Raw genomic sequence first — 27,888 nt, 5'->3', positions numbered from 1 at the left:
TATATTAGCTACTTGAGTTTTATTAATTACACTTAGAAAAATGTTACCACCAACGTACGTGGAAGGGTTTCACGATTTAGAAGCCGTGAAAGCTATGGAGTATAGACCTCTCGGTAACACTGGACTGCTCGTCAGTAAACTTTCCTTCGGGGGCGGACCATTGGGTTGCCACTATGGGTCAGTAATAATAAATAATAAGCTTTACTTTTGCTTTTGAAGTCGTAAACAATCGATCTTCGATCTTTTTTGGAATCCATTTCAGCGAATTTTCAAATCCACGCGTACTTACAAACAGACCAAAAAAGACTATTTTATTATTTTTTTAATATTCATTTAATATTTGAAAACGGGAGTTTGAATTTTTTAAATTAATATAATTGAAATTTCCTTTCGTGGAACGTTGAAGTAATGAAATTGAATGGTTGACATTGTGGTCTGTCGATAGCGCATACGACGAGGATGAAGCTATTGAAGCGATACGTCAAGGAATAAAACGGGGTATTAATTACATTGATACTGGACCATGGTACGGCCAAGGTCGTTCTGAAAGCGTGATTGGAAAAGTAATTGAAGATCCTTCTGTAGCATGTTAAACCAACTGTATTAATCGTTGTAATTAAATGTTGCTAATATTGTAACGTTTGTATTAATTCAAGGCTCTGAAAGGCATTCCACGCAAAGCATATTATATTGCAACGAAAGTTGGAAGGTATGAATTAAATTACGAAAACATGTTTGACTTTTCGAAAGAGAAAACTCGAAAAAGTTTTAAAGACAGTTTAGAACATTTAGGTTTGGATTATGTCGATGTTATACAAGTGAGTATGGTTATTTTTTCTTTCTTTAATGAAATGTCCTGAATTCATAAATTCTTTTTTTTTATATATTACAGGTTCACGACATCGAATTCGCTCCAAGTTTAGATATTATAATTACACAAACTTTACCAGAACTGTCGAGCAAAGTCGCGGATGGTAAAGCCAAATATATCGGTATCACCGGATATCCGGTATCCATTTTGAAGAAATGTGTCGAACAGAGTAATATTACTATATCTTGCATATTGAGCTATGCAAGGTACACATTAATAGACGATAATCTGATGGAATACATTCCATTCTTCAAGGTACGATTTTGCCATCGGTATCGTTAACAATTTACTAACTGACCATGTGTATACAAATAATCTTAGTGCAAACCTTACACGTTAACAAATTGAACAAATTTTCTAGGCGAAAAATATTGGTATAATTAATGCTGCAGCACCTTGTATGGGACTTTTAACTAATAATGGCCCACCAGCTTGGCATCCTAGTTCAGAACAAACAAAGAAAATATGTGCAGATGCAGCAAAGTGTTGTAAGGTATAGTATATACGTTTAAATTAATAAGAGCAATATATCACATAATTATTACATAAAAATATTTTATCTGTATTCGAATAAAACATATTTATAGGATCATGATACAGAATTAGCTAAACTAGCATTGTGGCATTCTCTTCAATGTATAGATATAGCTACATATTTAGTTGGAATTCAGAATTTAAAAGAATTAAATATGAATCTTGATGTTCTTAAGAATGGTATTACAGAAAAAGAAAAAGCTCTGCTGCAAGAAATTCAAGAGAAGTGAGTATAACATTAATTTATGAAATTTTATTGATGATACATAAAAAAGTACATTTTAAAAAATGTTTTTTTAACAATACAAAGATTTCTTTAGTATATACATCCTTAGAAAAATAAATATGTAATTCATTAAAACTTATTTACTAGATTACAGTTTCAATGTAATACATAAAATTTTACCTGCGATAACAAATTGATATATAATTGAGTAATGTATTAACAGTGTTGACAGCATTAATTTTTTATAAAGGGCAATATCAACAAAGAAATTAAATTAAATATTTAATGATTTCAATATTAAAATTCTAAGAAAAACAAATGCCCTGTTGTATCCCATTTACTAAATTACTATATTTACTAATTTACAAAATTTACTAAATTAAATTCAGCCATTTTAAAAAGTATATATTGCCTTCTTGTGTGTCAATAGTTCCCGATATCCGAATCTTTTAAACTGTCTGATCTGACATAGGAATACGCCCTATCAGCATATTTTTGTGATACATAAGTCCCCAGACTTTTTTATCGCGCTTCAGCCTGATATCAAGCTGGTGAGTTGCCAGATACAAAAATAACAATTTTTGTTTAACAGAATACTAGCCCCCATGAAAATAACATTAGAATTCATTGAAAATACATAAAACAGTTATACAAATGTATATAAAACTTACAAAGAGTATAGTTTCCTATTATAATATAAATGCATATAATCTTTTTCTTATTTCAGATACTTGTGTAAAGTAACGGAAAAACATTGGGAAAACAAAGAAGTTGAAATATATTGGAATAATATGAAAAAATGAGAAAATATATTTTTATAATTTTTTCATACACATTGTAATGACCTCGAGCAATGTGTTAATAGTTGAATTGTATAATAAACTTTCGAAATAGAACTATATTTTAAATATCCGAGTAACATCATAAAATATAAATTATTTTATATAGGAATAAGTTATAAATGCAACTTTTAGAGATTTCTCCTTGGAATATATAAAATCAGACTTATGGATGTTGAGTATTTAAGAAAATATCAAATCTAATATTTAATTATTGAGCATTACTTTGCTGTAAGCAGCAGGCACATAATCATCTTCACCAGGCTTAATTTGATATGTCAACTCATACATCAATACAGTTACAAGCGAACCCAGAATAGGTTTATGATACATTTGTTGCAATTCAAAACCTTTTTTAAAACATAATTCCCTTCCACCTTCTGTATATTCTGAAGCAACAGTATTGGCACAACTATATCCTTGATCAATAGCAAACTGTACAGCAACATTAATAAGACAAGATGCTATTCCTTTCCTCATGTATTGTCGATGTACATATAATCTTTTAATCCATGCACCTTTGTCTAACCTATGACTCTTACATAAGGCAATGGTACCTACAATCTTCTTAACCTGAGACGAAATATCAATATTCGAATCACGGAATTGTTGCTCTGTCAATATGGTATAATGTACATTCTTGGGATTTTCTGTCATTAGATAAGGTTCAAATGCTTCGGCAACCCAAAAACAGGAAAATGCATTTGACATGAAAATCCTGTCATAATAGATGAAGAAGTTTTTATAATGAGATTAAATAAAATACAAATATTTTTCATTCAAATAAAGTATAAAAGCTCCATAAAATGTATTGTGGTAAATGACATATTATTGAAACAATTTACAAATTATAAGTTTTATAAAAAGAAAGAAAAATAGGTATAAGTATAAAGAATTTTTACCTTGGTATATTAGAAACTTCTTCATTGACTTCCATAGCTTTCGTAGTGAAACCTATGTAAGTTCCAATGTACACAAGAACAATAACAATAGGAACAACTAAAAGGCAAACTGAAAAGGGTAATCCAAAGAAGATGAACATAATAGCAGCAAAAAGTATCATCAATTGGAATGTTAGCTCCTTGAGTGCAATTCCAATAAATGTTGCATTTAAAGTTGACATCACGCTGGCCTTTACTATTTCTTTGCAACTGATTTCATCACCGGGCCTATAGCTTCGTATTACTATAATGTAACTCATCCTTCGAACTATTTGTCTTCACGATACTACAACTTTTACATATAATTAACAAATCCAAGTCAAATTACGCGTAGACTAACATATTTTGTGGTTATATTTATCAATTCAGTTTCCATGATATTTACGATATTCTCGCCATCTGCACCAGATCACACAAAATTAATTGTGCAGACTGATGTAGAGTTTTATGTGCAGAAATTTATAAATAATTTGTAAATTTTCAAAACTTAGCAATACAAATATCTATTTATATACAATGGTATTTTAATATTATACAAGGACATTTCATTCAAGTTGTTATGAAAATAGAAATATGATGTTATTAGACGTAACTTGATATTGGATTAAAAATGATACATTTAATTTGAAACTTCAAAAGAATACAATATTTTAAACTTTCGCCTCGGCATTTTTTGATTTTTGAAATATTAGTTTAGTTGCATTTACTTTATCGCGCATTACACAAGATAATGTACCAATGTTTAGTCAACCTTGAATACGTCAAATGTTGTTATTATCATATTTTAAGTATGTTTTTTATGTTAATAAAACATTGATCTTGTAATGAATCGATCATAAAAACCATAGAATACTAAACAAAATGTACATGTAAGTACGCCTTAAATTTAACCGAAGGTAGAAGAGTCAACTTCGGCCATTGTAACTTTAATCAGAAAACGCGTTGTGCATGACTGATATTTTCCAGTGTCCGTAATTATCTGATTAACAAGATTATTACTTCCCCGTTTAGATATTTTTTGAAGTATCTAATAAAACAGTGTTGATCATGACTGAAAGACCAAGTAACGGTGAATACAAATATCAAAGAGAAGAAAATACTGATTCTAAGGTAAGAGCATCATCTGAAAAAGATCGTGATGAAAAGGAGCATCAAGTTGACAAAGCCGGGGAATATGTCCGTGAACTTTTGCAAGAAAAAGTTGAATTGGATTCTCAGAAATGGCCTAATGCAACTAGATTAATCGATCAAGGTAAGTGTTATTGTTATTGTTAGCCTTTTTTTTTTAAACACATCTTCCTTGTTATTAATATTTACATTAACGTTTTTCACAATGTTTTTGTGTTTATTCCTCTTGTTATGTTTTAAATTTATTATTAACAGAGTTTTAATTTATTATGTCACGCAGCTTATAGTTTGTGCAAAGTGATTTTAAAGAATTGATATTTAAGGTTAGAGTGACGTGTATATGAACACTGTAGGTAAAATTTGACACTCACTTTTTTACGATTAAATTATTAGTTAAAAATATAAAATATCAAGGGCATTATAAATGAAATAATTGTTATTATATTATTGTAATATGTGTCATACTTATTTTGTACTATTTATAATCTTTTTAATAGATGAATTTTACAAAACATACAGATATTTATATTGAAATGAACAGAAAATTTTTTTAATGCATATGTACACGGTACACATATTAAATTTGTGTTTATATTGTAAATATGTCCTTAATATGTTTAGTTATAATATGTGTGCAACCATTTGTAGAATATAATTCCTATGAAATGTATGTATGGACTTGTCATAAATATGTTTTTTTCTTATACGTTCAGTGTACATTATCTTCTTTTATGATAAATATTATTTGTAAAGTTATTTGTTGTAAATATTACCAATACTATTTAAACATATATTCAGCAGAAAAAATACATATTTCTTAATTTTTGCCCCATGGAAAGAAATAATATTTTTAAATAAATAAATTCCTGTTCCTTTGCCATTAAATAATGAAACTAAATTGTTTTCAATAATTTAGAAGACTTTTTTTCTTAATTCAGCATTGCATTTATATAGCATAGAATCAAGTATTACTTTGTTTAATAGAAATTCAAAAAACTCAGGCTATGGGAAAGCCAATAAGAGATCCAAAATATGTGGACATTTATCGTGAGAAACCAATCCGTGTTTCGGTTAAAGTATTGGTGCCTGTTCGAGAACATCCTAAGGTAATTATATTTTTCAATTGATACATTGCTTATATTAATAGTAAGAGACATAATTATATTATGAAATTCTTCATAGTTTAATTTCGTTGGAAAATTACTGGGTCCAAAAGGTAATTCCATGAAACGTTTGCAAGAAGAAACAATGTGTAAGATGGCAGTATTGGGAAGAGGATCAATGAAAGATCGTCAAAAGGTATAGTTTAATTTAATATTTCTCTTTATGGATTTTATGATTATCTTTTTTACTTGTACGTAATATCTTGAAAATTGTCCTTCTCTTAACTCTTGATAATGTATAATTTGTTCCAACATAGGAAGCAGAGTGCCGCATGTCCCTGGATCCAAAATATGCACACCTTTCGGACGATCTTCACGTCGAAATAACAGCTCTCGCACCTCCAGCAGAGGCATATGCTCGTATCGCGTTTGCGTTAGCTGAAGTTCGGAAGTATCTAATTCCCGATAATAATGACAATATACGACAAGAACAAATGAGAGAAATGGAGATGACTATGGCAGATGATCCAGTAAATCCCGACGATAGAAGACCTTCTGTAAGAGGTGTTCCAGCTGGAGGTGGAATATTAAGGCCTGCTGCAAGGCCCACCATGCCACGTTCCTCGAGAGGTTAGCAATCGTTCAATTAATCTGATTTGCTGATTCCTTTTCTCTTTACAGCATATGTTACTATTTATTAAAACTAGTGCAAATTCTTTGTGTCTTATAAGTAGCCCAGTAATTTGAGAAGAGCAATTAACATTTCGTTAGTTACTGTTTAATGATTAAAACAGTGAGCGATCGAGAAAAGTAATTTTGCGGCATACCATGCCGATTCCTAAATCTTGTTATTTTAGCGGCAATACTGCCACCACCTTCGAACCGAGGGCCGATCGCTCGTCCTGTATCAGGGAAAAGTAAAGTATTTTCTATTTTGGATCGTGCAAGAGTAGCTATGGATCAAAGTTATGGGTAAGTTATACCTAGTGAGGGATGAGTCATTGTACCTGTAGTAGTACGATGTAAAATTGTAAAATTTGCGTACGTCGCTTTGTTCATAGGTATGAGACTGCTACCCCACCACCAAGTAATCGCGTTGGGTCACATCACGATTACGATTATCATGGGTCGTCGAGTAGCAGTAGCCGATATGGGGACCGACATTATACATCAGGTTCGGGAGGGTAAGTATAATTGGCATTTTCATCAAAACGTTTCTATTAAAATTTTCCCCGATATTAAATTTCCGAGAATATCGAAATCGTTTTTATGCTTGTCATAAATGGTGCCTTGTATAAAATATAAATTATACAGTAGAATGAGGATTATTCGAAGTAATAAACTAAGCAAACTAAGCATTTTCGGATAGTCGATCGTTGGAAACCGTATCCGAATCCGTAAAAGTCGTATTTTCTCAGAGTGTGCGTAGAAGGTACATATGAATTTCGAGTAACATAGGTTTCGTCAAATATTTTGTGCTTTTATATACATCATTTAGAGATTATGTATATCCTTCTCCGAGGTATACAACTTACGAGTACGAAGACGACGCCGCACCACATTCCTCCCACGAGTACTATGAAACATCCGAATATCCAGGTAACATTTTAAAATTATTGTTGCAATAACATTTTGTTTGACTAACAAATTTAACACGTAATTGATTCATATCATTAAGTTTAATGTTTGGAAACATAAATCATCATATCATGTTTGTGATATACACAAAATAAACTAAAAGAGAATTACGCAATTCCTATTGTATTGTATTTACAGTTATACCGAGTTAAATATCTTAATACATGATACATAGATTCATTGAACTTTTGTTCTTAAAAATAATTTAACGATTTGGAGTGAACTGAAACTAGTGAAGAATCTGATAACATAAAATATTGGTGGAGCTAGAAATACTTAATAAAATTAGTATAATAACGTTAATATTTAAAGTTTTAAATGGAACATTTAAATGTATCAGAATGTACCTAATTATTTTAAAAACATTAATAAGGTGGCTAATAGCTGCAATAATTAGCTCTTGAATTTGTGGAATGTTTACAACAGTTTTATATTCACGGTTAAATCTTTCAGAATTAAATCATTTATTGGACTGACTGTTCGATAAACTTGCATAAACGCCTAACCGCTTTATATTTCACGCATAAAATAATAGATATCTAAATAAGAACATCGAGATTAATGGAATGAAAATATTATATCAACTTTTTAAAATCATTAGGATATTCTTCAAAGGGTGTGTAGATATCTGAACTTGATTTCCCTAGAAATACTCGAAATATTCAGATACCCTGCACGCTCTTACCTTTTTCCATGCGTTGAATTGAACATTTAAAAAATCCTATCTATAATATTGAATGCTAAATAGTCACTAATGGCTTTACGTAACAATCTGAAATTCTAACTGAGCAATTCTTCAGCCGATTTACGAGAGAATTCTCTTAAACGTTAAAAATAAAGACAAAAATACGAAAGAAAAACAAACATAACATTTGCTTCGCGTAGATGGTTAGGAAACACCCGATTAATATATCGCCGTGATGTTCTGAATGAATTGAAGTAATGCAAATGACTCACTCCATGAAATTCGCAGAGGAATCATCGAGCCGCGCTTGGAAATCGTACAAGACGACAACGACATCGGGCTCAAGTTCGCGCTACCGCAACGCTCCGTACTCACGACCTTCCAAGTAAAAGTCCACAAAAAATCATCCTATAATTTTCGTAACATTTTTTTTTTAAATGTTCGCATTGCCTGCGATAGAAAGATTTTGTTTCTGATTTTATTTCATAGCCCTAAACCGTTGACTCTTCCTCACGCACGACGACCTATGGTGCCTGTGATGCCAAAAGCTATAAACGACCGAGACCGTTTTTAAACGATTGGCCACACGGAAGAAACTAGCACGGTAAACGACACGCACGCAGGCAATATTACAACTTTTCATCGTATTTCGGCAGTAAACGAGTAAATAGAAAACTCGCTAAAACTTTTAAGTTCGATTGATCTTCAATGGAGTAAGAAACTCTATTGCAGTGCTTCTCAAACTGAAGACTGTTGCGTGTTCCGTGTCTATTCGTTTATTTTCATTCTGAATCTTCAGATCTACATAATAAAGCTGACATGGTTTTTTTAGATCATTTTTTCGTAGTCGGTAAATGCATTGAAATACAATCATAATACAATGAAAACTGTAATTCAAGTGTCCTAGCGGCTTCGATGGTTTTGTGTCTCGAGCAATCGTGTGATATTCATCTCTAGAACGTGGTTTAATTTTATTGATTCCTTTCTTTGACTTTCTATAAAAAGAGTATAGACCCACTCCTTTAAATCCTGTCCGACAAATATGTCAGAATGGAAGGCTAGAGGACCAAGAGGATCAGTGGAATGAGACAAGTAAAATTGTTACATAAGCGTGTATTATAGCGCGATTTAGATTGAAAATGTCGTAGCTGTGTGACATTTTTCTGTAAATTGAATTTCGTATCCTCTTTTACTATTCCATTTTGTATGTGTACTTAAGTATTTCTTCTAATTGCCAGTACATCTTAAAATTATACCTGTACTAAATGGTACAACGAAAAATGTATAAATATATTGGAGAACTTAATTTCCATATACAGTCAGTGTAAGAAGAATTCGTACAGCAACTAATTTAAAATAAATGGTTCCTGTACGAATACTTATTACACTGACTGTATATTTTATGGAAACTTAGTCGTCGCTTTTAATATCGTGCAGCTTAAACGTTGATTTGTAAAGATATATAGCTCGGACAGTCGTGTGTGTTACAAAGGCATGGAACTACATGTCTAAAATGGAACAAAGTAAATATTGTAAATGATATTCAGTGGAAAGTGAACATATAAATTAATATTAAAATAAGTTATCTATGATTATGATAATTTTGCCGTATAATTCGTTTGATAATAATGTGTATAGTATTTACGTGCAAAAATAATTAAACCAATTTATCGAAAACTAAAAAAAAAAAAAACATAAATACATGTTAACGATCAAGTACATAATTATATGTACAAAATATATGAAGCAACGATTTCTGTAGTGTGTTGTAAAGATATGGTAGTTACAACATTATAAAAATCTGTAACCTTATAATCATGGAGTATAAGTATACAAAAATCATAAAATAATTTATGCGTAAATATTTTCTTGTCTCTAAAGTAACTATGTGTTTTCTCCTACATATGTAATTCTCATAAATTGAAATAAATGAGAAGTATAATAGCGCTATTGTAAGCTTCGTTTGAAACGAATTAAATTTAAACCCTGATTAATCAACACCATTATAATCTGGACAAAATATAAAGAATTATATTTAGATCTAATAAGTAACATTAATATTCTCAGCAATCTATAAAACATCTGTTTATCGATATGTTAATAATATCAGCTTAATCACAAAGAAACTTACGCATTTGATGTTTTTAAGTTTTACAAATTCACAAAATGTTAATTAATATTAAGATAAACTGTTGGAAAAATATAATAAATTTCGATCAATTTTTGTCATATCTTTGCATGTATCTTAATTACATCAACAGGACGAGGATGAAAACTAAAAACACTGTTTATTATATTTTTTAAACAATGATCTCATGCGTATTTAATTTACATTAAAGTTGACATTACGCGTGATTTAACATTGATAAACAGTACATTTGTCTGTGCCAATACGCATTTTTTAAAATTCTCATTCAAGTTTTATTGCAAGCTTCCAAAACATTTACTTCTAACATCTTTTTCGTGTATCCTTCTTAGGTGTATAGAAGCGTAAGGAAAAACGCGTGGGAACGCGTTGTCGTGGATTGAAATATTTTAATCTCCTTCTGTTTCTCTGATCAGTGGAGTTCGAAGTGCCTTGAAATCACGTGAGTATATTCGATTACTATACAATAATTTGTATATTCATATTTAAAAGTGCATTTAAAAATCTACGTTTGGTCTTCGACGAAACTTAATTGGTAATATTATCTTTTACCATTAAATACCATTTAATTACAGCCTTTTCTCTTCGTAACATTCTGTTGTTTCTAGTTTTATCATAGCTGACAATTTCAACAGTATCTTGGTTTACCATAGATATGTTCTTTTCATCTTATTACTATATCGAAACATTATTAATAACTTACATCCAGTGTAATAATGTTTAACTGTACGTTATTTACTTTTAGTTTTGCAAATTAATTGACATTGCAAGAATTTAGTTCACAGTCAGTATTGTCCGTAGTTAAATCGAAAAAGGCTTTATATTAAATAAGATTAAGGGATGCTTCTGTATTTATTGCAATCATTTACATTAAAATTTACAGTTTCTGATATTTCAGAATTTCTCGCTTTGTAAATGGCTTTCGCTACGCCTAAAATAATCTTAAGAGCTTTAATTCATTGAAGCTTTTAAAGTGCTTCATTTTGCAACTTTGCTTTCTAATTACGAGTGCAAAATTTGCATACGGAAGAAAATGATTAATTTGATCTAAAATTTGACTAGTGGAAGACGAAGCTTTTTGCATGCGTGAATACCTGAAGCTGCTTTCTTTGTTAGTTATGTGCAAAAAATCTATGAGATAGTAAGACTTTCTTTCAGGCAATGGAGTGTGCCGATTTTGGCACATTACGATTACACCAATCGACGAAGAACTAATATCATTTAACTGTTAAGCAGTGACCGGTATAATGGAAACTAATAATATGCGTGTTCTAAATGTCTTTAAAATTTCAACATCGAATTTAGCGATCACTTCAACGCCATAAATGATTCAACCGCTTAAATCTTGATTCGGTGTATTTGTGTGGAATCGTCAATTTTTAAAAGCTAATATTGAATGTTAAAATAGTTCGTAGTACGTAAACTAGTTTGTTAAGTGTTTCTAGAAGATCCATTAGACTTTTTTCGGTTGTGTCGTCCAGAAATCGTTACTCCGCCTAGTTAATAATAATTCGAATATCTTGTTGAAGTGATTTTTCCGTCTTTGTGATTACTTAGATATGCGTGAGTCATTTAAACCGGTCATGTTTTCGAATGAAATGCAAATGATTGTATATTCTATTTCTATAAAACTAAGAATGTAGATATCATTTTATGATTTTATAGTGATTATTTATGAGTGTAATATTAACATGTGCATCACCGTTTATGACGGAAGAAATTAAATGAAGAATAAAGAAATCGGAAATACATATCGACCGAATGTTTAACCTTTACTTTCTAGAAAATATCGAAGGAAGAATTTAGCATTTTTATTTCATTTATATAGATTTTGTTACGAGATACTTTTACTGGTTTTGAGTGTCCCGCGTAAGGGTTTGAAGTACAAGTACAAGCTTTCTCCAGCAGATGGAGTGCTGAGGGGCTGGAAAAATGGCGATGGTGAAAGTGCCGCGTAAAAGTAAATGTTATACCGACCGCGAGAAAAATGGTTTGAAGCGCAATCTATGTTTTAAAATGGTAACTCTGGGAACCATGTTCTATCTAACTACCACAGTCGGTAAAAGTAGGAAAATTAGAAACCTTGTATCGGTACATCAGTGTTCTTCAAAGTTCAAGGTACGACTCATAGAGAGCGCCACATAATCTAAGGGAGGGGCGCAAAAAATAATATTATGTCTTACAATTAGAATATTAGGCATTTTTGGGAAAGGTTTGGGAACATATTGAAGTAAATGGGATTTGGGAAATGTCAGTGATTTTAATTCTATATACTTCAGCAGTTTGCTAAAATATTCCAAGCCATCAGAATAAATGAAACTTATTGACGGTATACTTTTTTAAGTCAAATTGTTTACGTTTGCAGAAAACTCATTACAAATTAGAAGTTTATATATAAAGAGTTTGGGAATAGAGTTTAAGCTATGTTTTTCTTCTAAGTTGTTAACTCAACTCTGATAGTTTAATTACTATACCTTTGAAATCATACGAAAATCTGACAAATACTGCAACTTTGACACTAGTGATTCCTTTGACGAACACTCGTTTCATCATCGACTTGAATTTTTCTAACTATTCGATCAAAATCGACGGAGATTAAATCTCCATGAATTTTAGAAATTTTCGAACGCGACGAATGATTCGAATAGCGTGGAATATCGTTCGAAGGGTGCGCGCATTTTAAAGTTTGTAAATTGCTTAGAAACAATATTCTTATTTATTTATCACACACCAATATACAAAAATGAAATGTATAATCAATATCAGAATATAATATACTACGAAATTCAAATATATTTAATAAAGATATATCTGAGTATCTTACAAGATTAGAATGATGGTTCAACGTGGAACAAAAATTGTCTACAACATTCTTTGCAGTTGGCACAGAAATTCTGGTAGAAAAACGTCTTTCTACGGCCGCCCTAACGATTATAAATAAGTATTAATTTACGTTTGGGGTGGGAGGAGGGAGGGGGGTAGCTTAGTTCTAACGAGTTCGCCTAAGTAGTCGTGAGTGAAAATAGGGGTGGGGGGTTCAAGGTTTTCCTCGTTCTCTTCTTTGTGTGTGTGTGTGTGTGTGTGTGTGTGTGTGTGTGTGTTGCCTAACATTTTTTCTCGTTTTTTCTTGCCTAACTAATCCCGGCGTTGGTCCGAAACTCGGTCGAAGGTGGGTTCCCTGCCTTTTCGTTTATCGTCGTTTCTCTCTCCTCGTTTCGTCGACGGAATCTATGGATTATAAGCGCTCGCGACGTCGTCGTCAAAAAATTCCAGTTCCATCTCGTCGGGAACGTAAAATTCGTTGTCGACGCGACCGCGTATTCGAACCTTCGTTAAATCGTGTATCTCTAATTAGAACGTAGCGGCGATTCCCGGTCGCCCGTTGCAACCACGCTAAATTACCTCACCTCTATGAAAAAACATGGAATGATAATAGTAAATTTTTTTTTCGTTTTGCCCGTGTTATCGGTTTATATCTTAGTAATATGTACGATTATATCACAAGAAAGATTCAAATACTCTGTACATAATATCCCCGGGGGAACGCGAGACGTTCGATCAGGTTTCTTAATCTTACATTTACATATACGCCTAAGATTTAATTACAAAGTTAGATATGTCTCAGGTTCACCTGGTATTGTACTTCAACGCAATTTCTCATGCTTTCGCTCCGCTCTTTTCCCTTTTTTCCAGTGTCCTATCCGTTCAGAACGGGATGGACCGAGCATTCGATATACGCGTTTCGGTCGGAGACGTTTCTTTTCCCTTTTTTTCTTTTCTTTTCTTTTCTCTTTCTTCCGGCTTCGATTCTCGTCCACGTTCTCTCGTACCTTAAAACTCTAACGCAACTTCCGGTGCTCGCTCGATCGCGTTTCGTCGATACACGGCTCCCGGTCGCTCGCTTCTTACGTTTCTAACTCGATATTTGTTTAATTGGCACATCTCAAATGGCAACTTTCGCATTGGCACGATGAGTGATCCTCGGATATGTTCCTTGGGCTTCCTCGAGACTCGTCGACACCAGAGATGGGAGAGAATTTACATTTTTATATATATAAAAAAAGAAACTATTTCTGTGGTTTCATTTGAACATAAACACCGTTGAAATGTTGTTCGTGTATGATTCTACCAATATCTAGCGCGAAATTTCAGTTTGTGAATCGAATTGTTATTGATTATGGGAACTTCATTTTTACTTGGTTTTGGTTTCTTTTTTTTTTTTTTGTTAGAGAAGCAAATTCAATTTGGAGAATAGAAAATTCAGAAATAAAAGTTTTGGTATCCAGATTGAAATTGCACTTATAATTAAATTTCCATTGAACAAATCATGGATTAAAAGTTGTTCATCTTTGAAATTTCTATCTAAATAACCACTTTGCCCACCTCTGGTCGACACCGACGATCAGTAAACGCGCTTAAACCTTGTCCCGTTCTTCGTTACGAAAACGAAAATCGCGAAGAAGCTTTCAATAAGGAGGAAAATATAGTCTCGCTGCGATTAATCGCTCGACTGTTGGGCCCCTCGAAAGCTAAACCGATCCATACTCCATTCTCTATAAATTTCTCAATTCGTATCAATTTTTAAAAATGAATTTCGAAATTCAAATTTCTTTATCTAGATATGAATTTGCCTATCGCTGACGTCGGTTACCAAACGATAGTCTGTGTTCGACACTGTCTACGGGTCTTTTGAAAACGCAATTGTTGTTTATCCGATCTGTCCTTTGCGTCGACGTATCGCGCTGAATTTATCGCAGGACATATTTGGCAGCTATAAATCTATGAAAGATACGTTATTAGTTGACGAGAATACGAAGTACATAAAACACATAATAAAGCATTGAATTGTTTGCAAATTGGTGTGTTATTGAGCCAGTTTGATAACATTCGAAAACAAAAGAAGATTCGAAACAAAGCTCAACTTTTTTAAAACAATGTTTTCAAGCGCATTAGTACACATTTTAAAAAGAGACAATTTTGTATGATTTTTTATAAGGGGTGCTTCAGAATTCATAAGACGAACTCAAAAGTTATTAAACGTAAACCATGTTCCAAGATATCCCCATTATTATTTGTTAAGCTCTGTTTACTGTTATATGTATCGTATCGTATCGAGAATAATAAATGCTTTCTGTTCCATCAATTTTTATTCATTAAATTCTTTCTCCAATTCTCGTAAAGCTCTTGTATCTTTCCAAAATTCTAAAATACCCCATGCATCAGAATTCCCAAAACGAAACCTCGTCTCTTCGAACGACAAGTTTGACAACCTGCACACTTTTAAATACACACTCGACGAAATAATGCAATGCCTTATTATGCAGATGAATCGTGAACATCAAAAGTTTGCGTGGAATAAAGTGTCTCTTAATACGTGTATAGAAAGCTGTATTTCGTATCATTAATTCTAGTCGACTGTACAAAATCATTGGAAAATCAGCGTAATGCCGAGCTTGAGTAATCGATCGTCGGGAAACTGCAACGAATAGACAACTGCAATGTCGATGATTCGGCTATTCGTGTCCATAGGTTGATTTTAACGAAACCTCGCGATAGATAACGTTTCTATAATAAATTAATCATTTGCACTCGAGAGATAAACCGCAGTAGGTGGTTCGTGTACACCCCAAAAACACTGTGCAATGGCAACGGTAATCGCGGATTCGAATGACGAACAAACGAGAAAGACGAATTATTAAGAAACTCGATGAAAACGTTCACGCTAAACGTGTGTTCACAAATGTGTTTACAAGGAAATGTGTAACTTCAAAGACAGCGACGCCATGAATATTCAACGGCCGTTGCATACTGAATGTTTCCATGTAAATGGGAGTCGGGTTGTTCCAACGTAATGGACTCGATCAGCCAAGAAAAATAGCCCGTTAAACGTTTAACGAGTGGTTCACATTCGTAGTCGCTAAATTATAAGTTGTAGCGCGGCACAGAGAGCGATACATAACGTTATGCTGACAATATTAATGCTTACGTAACGGCATCATAATCGATACTGCGCGTATGTCGGACGCTCGGTAATGAGCAAAGAATAACGATGCTTGAGCAATGTAAATAGTCGACCCAAAAATTATACGGTGAAATAAGCCTGTTGTAAATTGTTTCTTCTTCGTCGTACTCTGCGCGTACGCGTGCATGTGTGTTTATACGTTTACGTATGTATTCTCCAATTATCGATCGATTCGCGAGCTGCAAGGATACGAACGACTGAAAAACTTCTAACCAGTTCAGCTCTCCGCGATATACAATTTTGTTTTTATGATACACTCGTAGCGCCGAACTGGCAATGAACTCCTAGCTCCTATTGTGCATGTAAAACGCTCGTCGCGTTCGAGTATGCGAGATTCTTCTGTTCATCCTCGAACGAACCGACACGAATGTTCCCGTTTCGACTGTGATTCTGTTACTGTACTGCAAGGTTCGGAACACAGGGCTATAATTCCAAGCATTAACCGTAACAATTGCACAAACGTTTCGACTATCACTATTCCTATCACAAACAATCGTACACGCACGGATATATCCTCTGATCGAATACGGATTTCGTGAGCATGCACGTGAACTTAGGGGAGGGAAGACTCGACGAAGCTTCGAAGCTTCGAACAGTGGCGACGAAACGCGAGCCAGGCTTGGGGAAACTCGAATAATTTTAGTTGAGAATTACTGGGAAGCATTATCGCTGAATTTATTTCGAGAAGAAGCGAATCATATACATCGTATCGAAGATGGGGGTGCATTTCGCTCGTGTTTTCTTTCATGTAGAATTTTGTTTGTTCACGTTCGTAAAGAAAACCTTGGTATGCAGTGATCTTTTTAAACAAATACCGTGCAGGCAATCGAACATCATTGTCAAAATGTTAATATTTCTATGTATGAACATATGAAATGACCCAATAGATTCTCGATCAGTGCGTACGATATCCAAATACCCAAGCTTCGAAGAACATTCAAACTCCCACCAGCGTTCACCAATACTAACACAGTCCCCAGACCTGTCTCGCGAGTCCGTCGCGACGATCCCGTCGAATCGATCGATACGTTCCTTCGGAATCAGCACGGTTGCGTTTCGAACGAACAGGCAGTGAAAGAACAAAAGTTATTCCTATTTCGTTACGCGAGTACGCACGTTCGTCGATGAGTACGCGATCAGGGGCATCGAAGCGTCCTCGATGGTGCGCCCCGAGTTGCTTCTCTAAACAAAGGGGAAATCAAGTCGTCCCGTGTCATCCCACCGGGCCAAGACGGATCTTCGTCGTGGATCCTCGTGGACCCACGATCGCTATCTCCACGATCGATCCATCACTTGGGCGATTGCACATCTTCACGCGGCTTCGTTTCATTGATTTACCTAAAAAAAACGCTCGTCGACCAGCCAACCTCGGCGAACACGGACATCCGCGACGCTTCCGTTGCACACCCTCTTAACTTCCTGTCGAATGAGTGCGCTTCTCAATTATTATACAAACGCTCGTGGTTTCGCGGACATACGTGTCGTTTCTGTGGTCCACCGGAAGCTGTTCGCGCGCCCGTTACGACCACGAACAGCTCAGTTGTACGGCCAGGAGTGCCGGATCGAAGTGACCACGTTCGAGGTAGGCGGGTCCTCTGGGCGTCACTTCTTCATGTCGTTCATCAACGTGCCGTCCTTGCTCTTGTTCGTGTCGAGGCTCGACTGTTGACTACTTGTCACGCCGCTACCGTTGCCTGGGTACATCTTCTCGAGGTGATTCAGGGACTCGCTTAGGAACTTCTGCAATTGAAATTGTTGGACTCAGTACCATGATCACTGTCACAGGGTAGAACCATAGAGATAGTATACATAGTATACATAGAGCAAGGGAGTTAGACCTCTGGGTGTACCATGGCCAAAAAGAGATAGAAAACCGTGGCACTTGTATAATTAATTGAAAGGTAATACAGTACCTGTATTGCCGTAAGAGCGGCTACGATCGCAGGACTTCCGAATCCGTGTGATATGAGAGAGAAATGTGTTAGATGTCTCTGTATGCTTGGATCGAGAATGTGTTGTGGCCGTGTGTTGCAAAGTGGTGATCTGTCTTGATTCAGAAGATCCATCAGCTCTTTGGTGATTTGTCTGAAACGAGGAACAGCAACATTAATTCTAATTAAATTAAATTTCATTTAAATCAGAGTTCTCGAATCATCTGAACATCTAAAGCTACTATCAGAATTTCTGTAATTGTTCCGCATTCTTTCATTTGCCCTTTAATTTTCACTATTTCTGTTGAACTTTTGAAACCGCTCTTAAACTAACATTCTCGACACGGAGACGATATATTCGCGGTTCGATAAATTCAGAAGGAACGGTTTCGTTAATGCTGGGGAGTTTGAGCATTAATGCGTATCAATCGATGCAATCCCGATCATCGCGATAAATTTCTTTCACCATTGTTCGCGGCGCGGAGATAAATTCTTACTTGGTGGCATGAAGAAGTTCTTTTCTCCTGTAGGAATCTTGCGGTTCACAATGCTGCCGACTGAGGTATTCGGCAACTTGTTTCGCAGGGAATTCGGTTTCGCAAACGTAGCCGAAGTCTCTGGCAAGGTGAATGGCTTCTCCTGAAAAAGAAATAAAATACAACGGTGTAGGAATGGAATTACGTAACCCGTATGGAAATTTATGCATTACTCTTTTTTTTTTTTTTTTTTTTTTTTTTGGGCAAACGGTCTACGAGTTAACGGAACTGGATAAAACCTTCCACGTCGAGGTCCAAAGAGTTTCATTATAAATTAATTATTGATACGTTGACCTCCGCGTCGTCCATACATGGGTGACCGGACTTTTCGTTAACCCTTCGACTGCGCGAAGATTTTTGCTGGAAATTCTAGGACGTGTGATTTTTAAGAAAAAATATCATCTTATAGGGAATGATAAAACGAAACTTTTCAATTTTTTACTTTCAAAACTAAGCGTCTCACGAATAAACTGTAAATATGAAAAAAGTTTCGTCTCATCATCTCCAATAAGCTGATATTTTTTTTTAAAACTGATTCAACGAATATAAACATCTCTCTGAGCCCATTTCGCGCGTGCCAGTTTCAAGACTGTTCCTCAACCAGAGGAACGAACTAATTTACGATAATGAAACAACATACGTGCTTTCTCTTCAGCACGTGGTCCGTTTCTCCCCTTTCGGTACAATTCTCATCGTCGATGATGGCAAGTAATTAGGTACCTACAAGCAGGGTCTCGTGCAAGATGGAAGCAGACCCGGCGGGCGCTATTATCGACAACCGTGCAAAACCACCCGCAGGCCTGCCGGGTTTTCGCCTACGAAATCGAGAACACAGGCCCCACAGCCACCTGCTCCTAACGAATTATCCAATTTCGTGGACTCGTTCTACCGTTTCCGCCTCCTCGTGCCGGGAAAAGTATGTAATGCGCTCGATAATTGTGGATTTCGGGCCTCCTCTTGCCTGCATTCGGCTAAGAATGCATTTTCAACGTTTCGATTACGCCGATCGACCCGAGTATCGTACTTGTACTCTCGGATGTTCGATAAGTGGAGACAGTGGCGCGAAAGGGCTGGATTATGGTTGCACTACGTACAATGCTCTGTACGTATAGCGTGCAACATAAATTCTACCATAACGAGAGCCACAGAGAACCAACTGCACTCGTTTCGCGCAAGAAAATTGATTCGACAGTAGAAAGAAGGATTTACATGGACGTCTAAGGTCCCGATCGACTATGAAAGCGTTGTTTCAGGGGGATTACCAATCCAGACGATAATCTATGATACAGACGTGGATTGAGACAACTCAATGCAACCAGTAGAGCGTACGTTGCCTGATGCAGATGAGGACCGCAGATTGGTCGGTAGGTGATTGCAGATGCGAGCTCAGATTGGCGCACGGAGCGATATGAGAACGAATCAGCAACGTGACTCGCGAATTAACGATCACCCCTTTTTACTTGATGACTTTACTACGGTCGTCGACGATCGCTCGACGTTCGATCGAAAAATCGACGCGTTCATTGTAAAGCCTCACGGTTCGATTATGAAAGAAACTAGCTTTGTTGTACGGTAGAAAACATTTGGATTGTTTGTTTGAACGTTAATCACATATCACAGTAATCGCACTTTTACTTTAACTCTCCTTTTGTTAAAAATTTATTTTCAATCTGAATCATAGCTTCTTTAAACGTTAGATAGATTTCATTCCAACACCTGTTGTTCTTTCTTTCCGCGTGGATGGATTTCTGTTGCCATGTTATCGAAGAACGGTGAACGATATCGTTCCATTGGTCGGCCGTTGGCGTAACTCATAGGCAACGTGAGATGATCGATCTCTGACCACAAACTACACTCGACTGTAGCCTCTCGATAATCGAAGCCTCGAGAATTTCGGGGGGAACTCTCTTCCGCGTACCTCGAGACAGCGATGTTCGGATAGCCGCGAGTGTACTTGCGGTTTCTCCCCTGTCGAAGCCCTCTCGATTACGACTGATGCTCGGATACTATGTAGTCGATACGTAAGGCGTATCGATACGCAAGTCATGCTCGCGTATAATATTTGTCCCCTGAATACATTATGAAAACATCGATGATCAAGTTCCAGTTGTTTTTTTAAGGAGCGCGTAGCTCACATATTTGTTTATTGCATCCAGTGGTCCACGCTGAAAAACGTTTAGAATTCCGCTAGAATAGCAAACGGATACGAAGCATTTGAATAAAAAATATCATAGACGAGAAAGGTCTCTCCCTTCTCAAACGAAATTCAGAATGACAAAATAACTTCCGTTTGTTAATTCGCAGTTCATTCATCAAAATATTTTATTCCACAATAAATCTTAATCAATTCTATAGTCATAATTGATTATCACCTGTTTCGACACAGCAGGCGTATTAAAAATTGCCACCTGCACGAGGTTCCCCCAAAATATAATTAGTTACCTGAAGTGGAAGTTACTTATGAATCGGTGTAACAGTTTCACCAAAATCGTCACCTGACTTTGTCACAGCACAGTCTGTGACGACATGCTACACGTCCACGAAGTTCGGATCCCCTTTTTCTCAAACAACCCGTGTAGAGGAAATGATAAACAGATGCCGTCGTTTCGAACCGAGAAGATAGCGAAGCGACAGGTGGAGCCGGAGACGAAACGAGCTTTTGTCGTGGATTTAACCGACGTTGCGTCACCGTGCGGCAACCAGACACGAATTTACGCATGAATCACGCACGTACGTTAATCGTGCGCGACCCAAGTATACCAACACACCTGGTGCGTTTACGTCCTCCGTTCCAGAGGCGGTTCCCACACTTTCGCTGCACCGCGCCAACTCTTTCAAAGGCTATCACAACCGTTTACTTGACGAACGTGGATGTATCGAAATGTTACATCCTTCCACGAATTTACCTTTCTATCTTTCGGGGGAGTCTGTAATTATTCAAACTTTCAGTAAGTTGCAGTCCCTGTATGCGTTTGCATGACTGCAGTGTTTATTATAGTAAATGCATACAATTCCTCGAATTTGGTTTTCAACTTCTCGGAGGAGTCTATAACGAGTGACTATCTCGATGGCTCCGTGAATTTGAATTTTGTTAAAAACTTTGCGATTTTTCAAACTATTACAAACTACAAACGATACCAAAAGCAATTTCGTTCGAAATGCAACTTTCATTCAATTCGATCGTTTTCGTCAAAAATTTTTCAACCAATTCAGTGCTCTATATATAATTAATAAAAGTTACACTCGATCTCAAGTTATTCACAGATTCAAGACATAAAAAAAAAAAAAAAAAAAAAAAAAAAAAATAGAACTACATCGAATAACGGACGTAATATTATAACATAACTGATTAACACGGAGAATAATATACAACGATGTACAAGTCAGCGCGAGTTATTAAAAAATCAATAATTAAACCCGACGAGAACTAAGTCGACGTTTAAGCCACATCTGGACAGCGATCGATGGATCGTAAAAGCCGAATATTTCCAATTAAGAACCATGTAATGATCCATACGTAGGGTTATACGTTGCGCAAGGCAATGATAGATTTTATTCGACGATACCGCTCCAATGTATTCCAGTTATTCCACTATGCGTCGATAATGAGAGATGGGATGGTCCCATCCGTTATGTTTGCTCTTTCTCGTTGGTTGTGTACACGCCTGGCCGTTAGAAGAAACAACAAATTGAAATGGAACGCAACAGTTGTTCGGTTAGAGTATCTTCGAGATTAACTTCCGTCTTCGAAATGCCATCGAGTAATAGGGATTCTAAATGTCCGATCGAACGAGTTCGAAAACCTGTCTGTTGCGAGACAGTTAATTAGAACGCTAAACGGGATAACCCGAGAATACTTTCTGGTAATTTAATAGAATACGTTTTATGGTCTCTGTGTTATTGAAAGGTATTTGCCGGTGTGTTAGATTAGATTGCGACAATATATTAAAATAGATTCGAAATTTATTATCGCAGCGTTCAACCTATTGACTCCAGTTTCTGATTGGGTGTCTGAAATCTAAATTATGCTCCATCCAGTTTGCACGCAAATTATTAAACACTCGATGTAATTTTTCTACGGGAGATTAAATGTATCCTTTTTCCGTAGCATTAGAATAATCATTCAGCGCGTACGTTATTGAATCATTGTAGATAGTAACGCTGCAGCTAGTTATGCTAATGCACAACGACTGACTACATGCCTCTTTAAATCGGCTTCTCAAGCCACGAGCATCGACTTTGACTCTTCTTTCTTGTTAAGGCAAAGTTGAAACTCGACTTCTCGTATCTAAAATTTATTTGCCTAACTTCATGCACGCGTCTTCATTCAGAACCGCCATACTGTCGTGGCCCTTATTTATCATCCCCTTAGCTCCGCAAGAACTGTATCGCCGTCACCGCGATAAAACGACTGTTAAAATGCGCTTTGACCGCACACGCGCCGCGGTCGTTCTTCGCGGATGTGTCAGTGACGTGGAAAGAAAAGATGGGGCTGCGTTTTATACAACTCCACCGACCATAAATTATAATCAACGTCTGCACCAACACTCGGACGATCCTCCAGCGGAGTCATTAGAGGTTCGTCCTGGAAGGGAGCAGGACGAACCTTGCGCGTAGTGCTAAAGTGGACGAACGTTGCACGAGTATATTATTAAGAGCGCGGTTACCAGTGGATATCCTGCCGGAATGATTCCTGATTAACCGACGTCTCCGCGAGGATCCCCTGTGCTACCGTTAAAACGCACTTAACGCCGAGTCGTTTGCGTGAAATGATTCCATCACAGTGATTTCAAAGTCGCGTCCGGCGTGGAAGTAAGTCGTAACGCGCGTATTTTCCTTGCGCGAAGATTGTAACGCGGTATGCATTACTTCGTAGCTGATTGTACGAGCGGTAAACAAAGAGTAAGGCCACTTTGAGGGATATACAGAGTGACGTTTCATTTTACGTCCAAGCATTAGTTGCTTAAGACGTTTACTTCGCGCGTGGTAGACGTGCATTCGAGTCTTTTATTATTATTATTATTAATATTTAGACTGCGGATTTTACGCATTTACGAGATATAATAATATATCAAATATTACGCGACACAATTTATCGGACAAATATAAATTAATCTAGTAGTTTTATTTCAATCAGTGTAAACAAAAAATTCTTTGCAAGTATTATTCTTTCAAATGTCAATTTTCAATCACTTCGCGAGACGTGACCTTTCGTTGGATAAATAAATATCGATAATTACATACGAGTGTTTCTCACTCGTCATCGTAATCGTTTCGATTTTACTTTACTCTTTAGTACAATAATCGTGCTTGAACGACACGAACTTAATCTTCCAATCTTCCAATCATTACATTTACGAACAAACAAATTAATGTTCATTAAAAAAAAATAATCATTTTACGTGTCACGGCCACGTAACGACGTGATTACCATAAAATCATTGCTGGATAGACCGTGAGATTATTTAAATAAATGCAAATCTTTTTCTGCTACCAATACAACAAATAGGTTTTTAAATTAAAGGAAGAAAATATTCAAGCTTATGCGTTGCAATTCTTATCTTTATTACTCTTTAACTGTCATCTGGAAAATGGGAATAATAAAGATTGGCTTCGAACGATTTAAAGAAAGAAACGAACGAAGTTCAGATCTACATAATTAAACTAAGCAATTCCTGTTTTTTTTTAACCGTATATTTCTCGTACGTTATAAAACAATTCGCGTTCAGAAGACGCAAAACCTATATTTATGATTGGCTATAGAATAGACTTTTATTAAAAGTTTTTATCGAGTTTTGATAAACTATTGTTTGTCATTCTCCTAAATTAATAACGCTCTTAAATGCCCATTGCCCCAGTTACGCATGCGTTATTGGTGTATTTCTTCCTCGAGTGGTGGCGATTATCGAATTTTATTTATCGTTTTCGTGACTAAATTTGTTGTCTGAATCTAATTTAAAAACTAATGTCCGATCAACTGAACATTATTTAATTGGAAACATGGATTTTTATAGAGTCAAGATTGATTGTATAGAGAGTGGATTGGAACTCACCTTCCACTAGCGATGTTAAAAGCGTGACGTTGGCGGCCTTCCTTCTACCGGCTGGCAAATTTAACCCAATTTTTTCCAATTTTTCCCTAAGCAGACGTCCGCCGTTTTTGGACTTCGCTCTAAAATAAAAATCAGAATCATAACGGTACAGTTAGTTAGCTCGATGGAATGTAGGATATACAGGGTATTCCAGAATTAGTGTAAGAACCGGTAATGGGGGTAGCTGAGACGATTCTGAACAAATTCCTCTTTGAAAAAAATGTCAAAATAGGTTTGAATTATTAACGAAAACCGAAGCACCGTTCGACATTTTTGCAAAGAAAATTGTGGTTCAGAATCGTCACGGCTACCGCCCCCCCTCCCCCCCCCCACACACGCTAACAAGATCTTTATACATCACAGTAGGACAAGGAGAACTGTTCTATAATTTTTATAACCGTAGCCTGCATCGCGAGTTGAGCAATCGAATTATTCAAACGTCGTATCAAGCCGGTTCATTTAAATAAATCATTGTCTCCTGGCCCATCTCTTTATTCAGCCCCATTTAAATACACCGATACCCTTTAGGCGAGTGCCTTACGCTAAGGCTCGTTCCAGATCGCATGAATTTCGAAACGGAACTGCCTCATTAATCATTTTTGTCGCGATCATTGAAGGAAGAAGAAGAAGAAGAAAAAAAAAGAAATCGTCGCGCGAAAAGGAAAGGGGTAGGGGCGGAGGAAGCAGCGACAGAGAAACGAGAAAATTAGCATAATCCGTAGCTACGCGTGTCATCCGTCGACCATTGAGCAACTCGAGTTCTGGGTAAGTCGATCGCGGACTGAGATCCTTTGAAAAATGTTGAAAGCATGCGCGTTACAAACAAATCGACGTTAATAGTTGAATAGAAAAGGATAGAAAAATAAGAAAAACAAGGAAAATAAAAGATACACAAACACGAGAGTGTAGGAACAGGGAAACTCTAGATATAGGAAAACAGATGAATTCAGCACGAGGAAATTAACACAAGAAAAATTGAAAACGTACAAATCTGGCTATATTGAGCTCAAAGAAAGGAAAAAAAAAATGCAATCATGAAGGTGATTTCGAGAAAAGCAGGATGGAAATGAAAGCGCTTATTAAATTCCGTTGCGAAGCCAATGAATTCGAAACGAACGGACTAAGACTATCGTTTCCCAGGTGAAACCGATCCCCGAACTGCTAGGCGGTCACAAATTACCGCAAGAATTCCTGAAGCAGGGTTACACTTCTAAATCAAGTTCCCAGCTGGCGTGTATCCCGACGTCCGCGTGTATTACAACGGGTATAAATAAAACGGTGTCCGGAATCGACGTACCGTGTCGTCGCGTTACGAGGAAGCAGCACGAAAAAGCGTCGGGAGCGTAGATCCGTGGGGCAGATATATTAAAATGTCGTAGCGGTAAAGTGTATTAATTGCCGAGCGAAGCGAAAGATTACCGGACGAACCGGCCTTCCTCGAGGACCGAACAAAGGTGGGCGATATACGGACGTATTACCGTTACGTTGGTCCTCGAATGATGGATGAATAGGGCGCGATTGTGAACGAGCACTATCGAATTCTCGATGGTGTTCCGCGGAAAGATCGTACTTCAGAACCTGTTAGCGTTTACATGTTGCTCGCCGCGTAAAGATTCTTTGCTCCTTTACTATTACGGTTTTGCTCGAGGGCTCACAGCGATCAAGATTTTTCCCTCTTTACTATAGATTGCGGTAGCTGGAGAATCGTACAGCTATGAGAAAACATACGGATGTGTGGGATGTGAAATGTTTACAAAAAATTAAAAACTAACGAATGAAATCGTTTATTCTCTTCTTCATTCGATATTTGACTAGACACAACGGAAAAGCGTCAACTGAAGGACCCCCTTGTGCCTTCGGTATTTTTTGAATCACGCGTGTTTTCGATCGTTCGGTAATCGCGTGAAACCTCGGTACGTTTTAATGTCACGGTCCCCTTATTCTAGGTCTCCTGTAAATAACGATTCGTCACGCACGTACGAATCTAGTGTCTACGCGTCGCATTAACGTGCAATTATCCTGTATAAATTACATAATCATTATCGCGCCAGGGCATTTACCACTCGACGTAACTCGTCGAGGACTTTACGCAACGCGTTGTCTTTCCACTCGCGCTTGTCGGCGAACGAATCCGCGTTAGACGGAGACGTACTCCCATATTATTTATTATCGACGCCGTGACAGTCCTTTGAACGTGACGAGAGCAATTCTCCACTCATTATAGAGTCTTGTCCCGAGAAGGATTCTCCTCGCAGGATTTCTCCGATCTTCTTCGCGCCCTTCGAATCGCGCTTCCCCTACGCGAGCTGTAGGCCACCCTGCACCCCTGATTGCTCGAGACATCCTCGAACGATGGCATCGTTAATCGTCTGCGACTGCGGCGCGATATTAGTAAAGCAGAGGTTCTTCCTGTCATCGAACGTGGCCTAGACGCACCCCTAACGATCGGTCGATGAAATATCGAAAGGAGGAACGATGTAAAATGGGGTGCGTAGCAAACCTCAGAAAGAAAGAAACTTATTGCACAAGCACAGCACAAAAATCTAAACGATCCCCGATTAGACTCGTATAGCTGTCGATTAGTTCTGCCTGGTATGCGATTGCCTTTTCAACGATTTCTTCCAACAGTCGAGCGACATTAATTTCTTCTCGCGTTTCAAATGTGAGCGATTATGTCTAAAAAGCTATTCAAATTCCGCAGTAAATTTTATAACGATCGCGCAAACGTTCGCCGAAGTGGCGCAAAAAATTTTACGCGCTCCGCCAAGGAAACGTAAACGTTTACTTTTTTTTTTTCTTTCCAGGCAACAATCGTAAAAGTTAATTCGAACGTATGTTTTATTCATAATTTCGCGTTTCGTATTCCTATCGGCTTGTTCTTACAATTAGTTAACGACTTCGAGGTTTACCGCCGAGTACGAGGCAACTTTGTATCGCGATTTTTGTTGTTCGACGTGAAACGTACTTCGTAATAAAACGTTATTTTATATGCCGATATCATCGTTATCACTTGACAGGTAAAAAGGTGTAAAAGTCACGAGAAATAAGTACGAAATATATTTAGTTTACGTAGAAATTATAAATTTAATCCATTTTCAGTTAGTGAAGGTAATACTAATTAATATTTATAGTCGAACTAGACAAATTAATCAGTTTTAACCAAGCTTATATGTTTTCTTGTTTCGATCATTTTCAT

At 36.5% G+C, this 27,888-nt stretch overlaps 4 protein-coding genes across 10 annotated transcripts in view; 2 read left to right on the top strand and 2 right to left on the bottom strand.

Annotated features, from left to right (window-relative positions):
- Nucleotides 1-2,539, top strand: part of LOC128887565 (uncharacterized) — a 191,656-nt gene extending 189,117 nt beyond the window's left edge. The window contains exons 3-10 of one of the 2 annotated variants that reach the window (XR_008460061.1): nucleotides 37-177; nucleotides 446-563; nucleotides 657-818; nucleotides 893-1,126; nucleotides 1,233-1,364; nucleotides 1,459-1,631; nucleotides 2,062-2,182; nucleotides 2,359-2,539. Coding sequence is in view for 1 of the 2 variants with exons in the window: in XM_054143597.1 (XP_053999572.1) it covers nucleotides 41-177; nucleotides 446-563; nucleotides 657-818; nucleotides 893-1,126; nucleotides 1,233-1,364; nucleotides 1,459-1,631; nucleotides 2,359-2,434 (1,032 nt within the window). In the remaining variant the exon portion in view is untranslated. The remainder of the gene's footprint in view (nucleotides 1-36; nucleotides 178-445; nucleotides 564-656; nucleotides 819-892; nucleotides 1,127-1,232; nucleotides 1,365-1,458; nucleotides 1,632-2,061; nucleotides 2,183-2,358) is intronic. The other variant, XM_054143597.1, reaches the window with a different exon arrangement.
- A 133-nt stretch (nucleotides 2,540-2,672) lies between these two features.
- On the bottom strand, nucleotides 2,673-4,175 carry LOC128887571 (N-acetyltransferase family 8 member 3-like). The gene is made up of 2 exons (XM_054143606.1): nucleotides 3,373-4,175; nucleotides 2,673-3,188 (listed from the first exon to the last, which is right to left on the bottom strand). The coding sequence occupies exons 1-2, from the start codon at nucleotides 3,669-3,671 to the stop codon at nucleotides 2,678-2,680; spliced, it is 810 nt and encodes a 269-aa protein (XP_053999581.1). The 5' UTR covers nucleotides 3,672-4,175; the 3' UTR covers nucleotides 2,673-2,677.
- Nucleotides 4,176-4,312: 137 nt separating this feature from the next.
- On the top strand, nucleotides 4,313-11,862 carry LOC128887561 (KH domain-containing, RNA-binding, signal transduction-associated protein 3-like). Of its 3 annotated transcripts, none has more exons than XR_008460060.1 (9): nucleotides 4,313-4,663; nucleotides 5,524-5,645; nucleotides 5,722-5,838; nucleotides 5,960-6,272; nucleotides 6,500-6,614; nucleotides 6,704-6,826; nucleotides 7,165-7,241; nucleotides 10,444-10,553; nucleotides 11,270-11,862. XR_008460060.1 is itself a non-coding variant. In XM_054143587.1 (9 exons), exons 1-9 carry the CDS (start codon nucleotides 4,459-4,461, stop codon nucleotides 8,537-8,539), a joined length of 1,254 nt encoding a protein of 417 aa, XP_053999562.1. In that variant the 5' UTR covers nucleotides 4,313-4,458; the 3' UTR covers nucleotides 8,540-9,909. The 3 variants fall into 3 exon arrangements, 2 of the variants coding, with proteins under 2 accessions (XP_053999562.1, XP_053999563.1); XM_054143587.1 differs by lacking the exons at nucleotides 10,444-10,553; nucleotides 11,270-11,862 and adding exons at nucleotides 8,254-8,350; nucleotides 8,455-9,909; XM_054143588.1 differs by having other exon boundaries at nucleotides 10,444-11,862.
- A 942-nt stretch (nucleotides 11,863-12,804) lies between these two features.
- LOC128887553 (transcription factor AP-2-epsilon) overlaps nucleotides 12,805-27,888 on the bottom strand; it is a 74,996-nt gene continuing 59,912 nt past the window's right edge. For all 4 annotated transcript variants that reach the window (XM_054143566.1, XM_054143567.1, XM_054143568.1 and 1 more), the window contains exons 6-9: nucleotides 24,654-24,772; nucleotides 18,562-18,703; nucleotides 18,047-18,218; nucleotides 12,805-17,873 (exon numbers count right to left, since the gene is read on the bottom strand). In XM_054143566.1, the coding sequence (XP_053999541.1) occupies nucleotides 17,736-17,873; nucleotides 18,047-18,218; nucleotides 18,562-18,703; nucleotides 24,654-24,772 (571 nt within the window). In that variant the 3' untranslated portion in view covers nucleotides 12,805-17,735. The remainder of the gene's footprint in view (nucleotides 17,874-18,046; nucleotides 18,219-18,561; nucleotides 18,704-24,653; nucleotides 24,773-27,888) is intronic.

Source organism: Hylaeus anthracinus, unplaced genomic scaffold (genome assembly GCF_026225885.1).
Source record: "Hylaeus anthracinus isolate JK02 unplaced genomic scaffold, UHH_iyHylAnth1.0_haploid 11989, whole genome shotgun sequence".
NCBI classification, from domain to species: Eukaryota; Metazoa; Arthropoda; class Insecta; order Hymenoptera; family Colletidae; genus Hylaeus; species Hylaeus anthracinus.
This window is presented reverse-complemented; position numbering and strand designations above follow the sequence as displayed.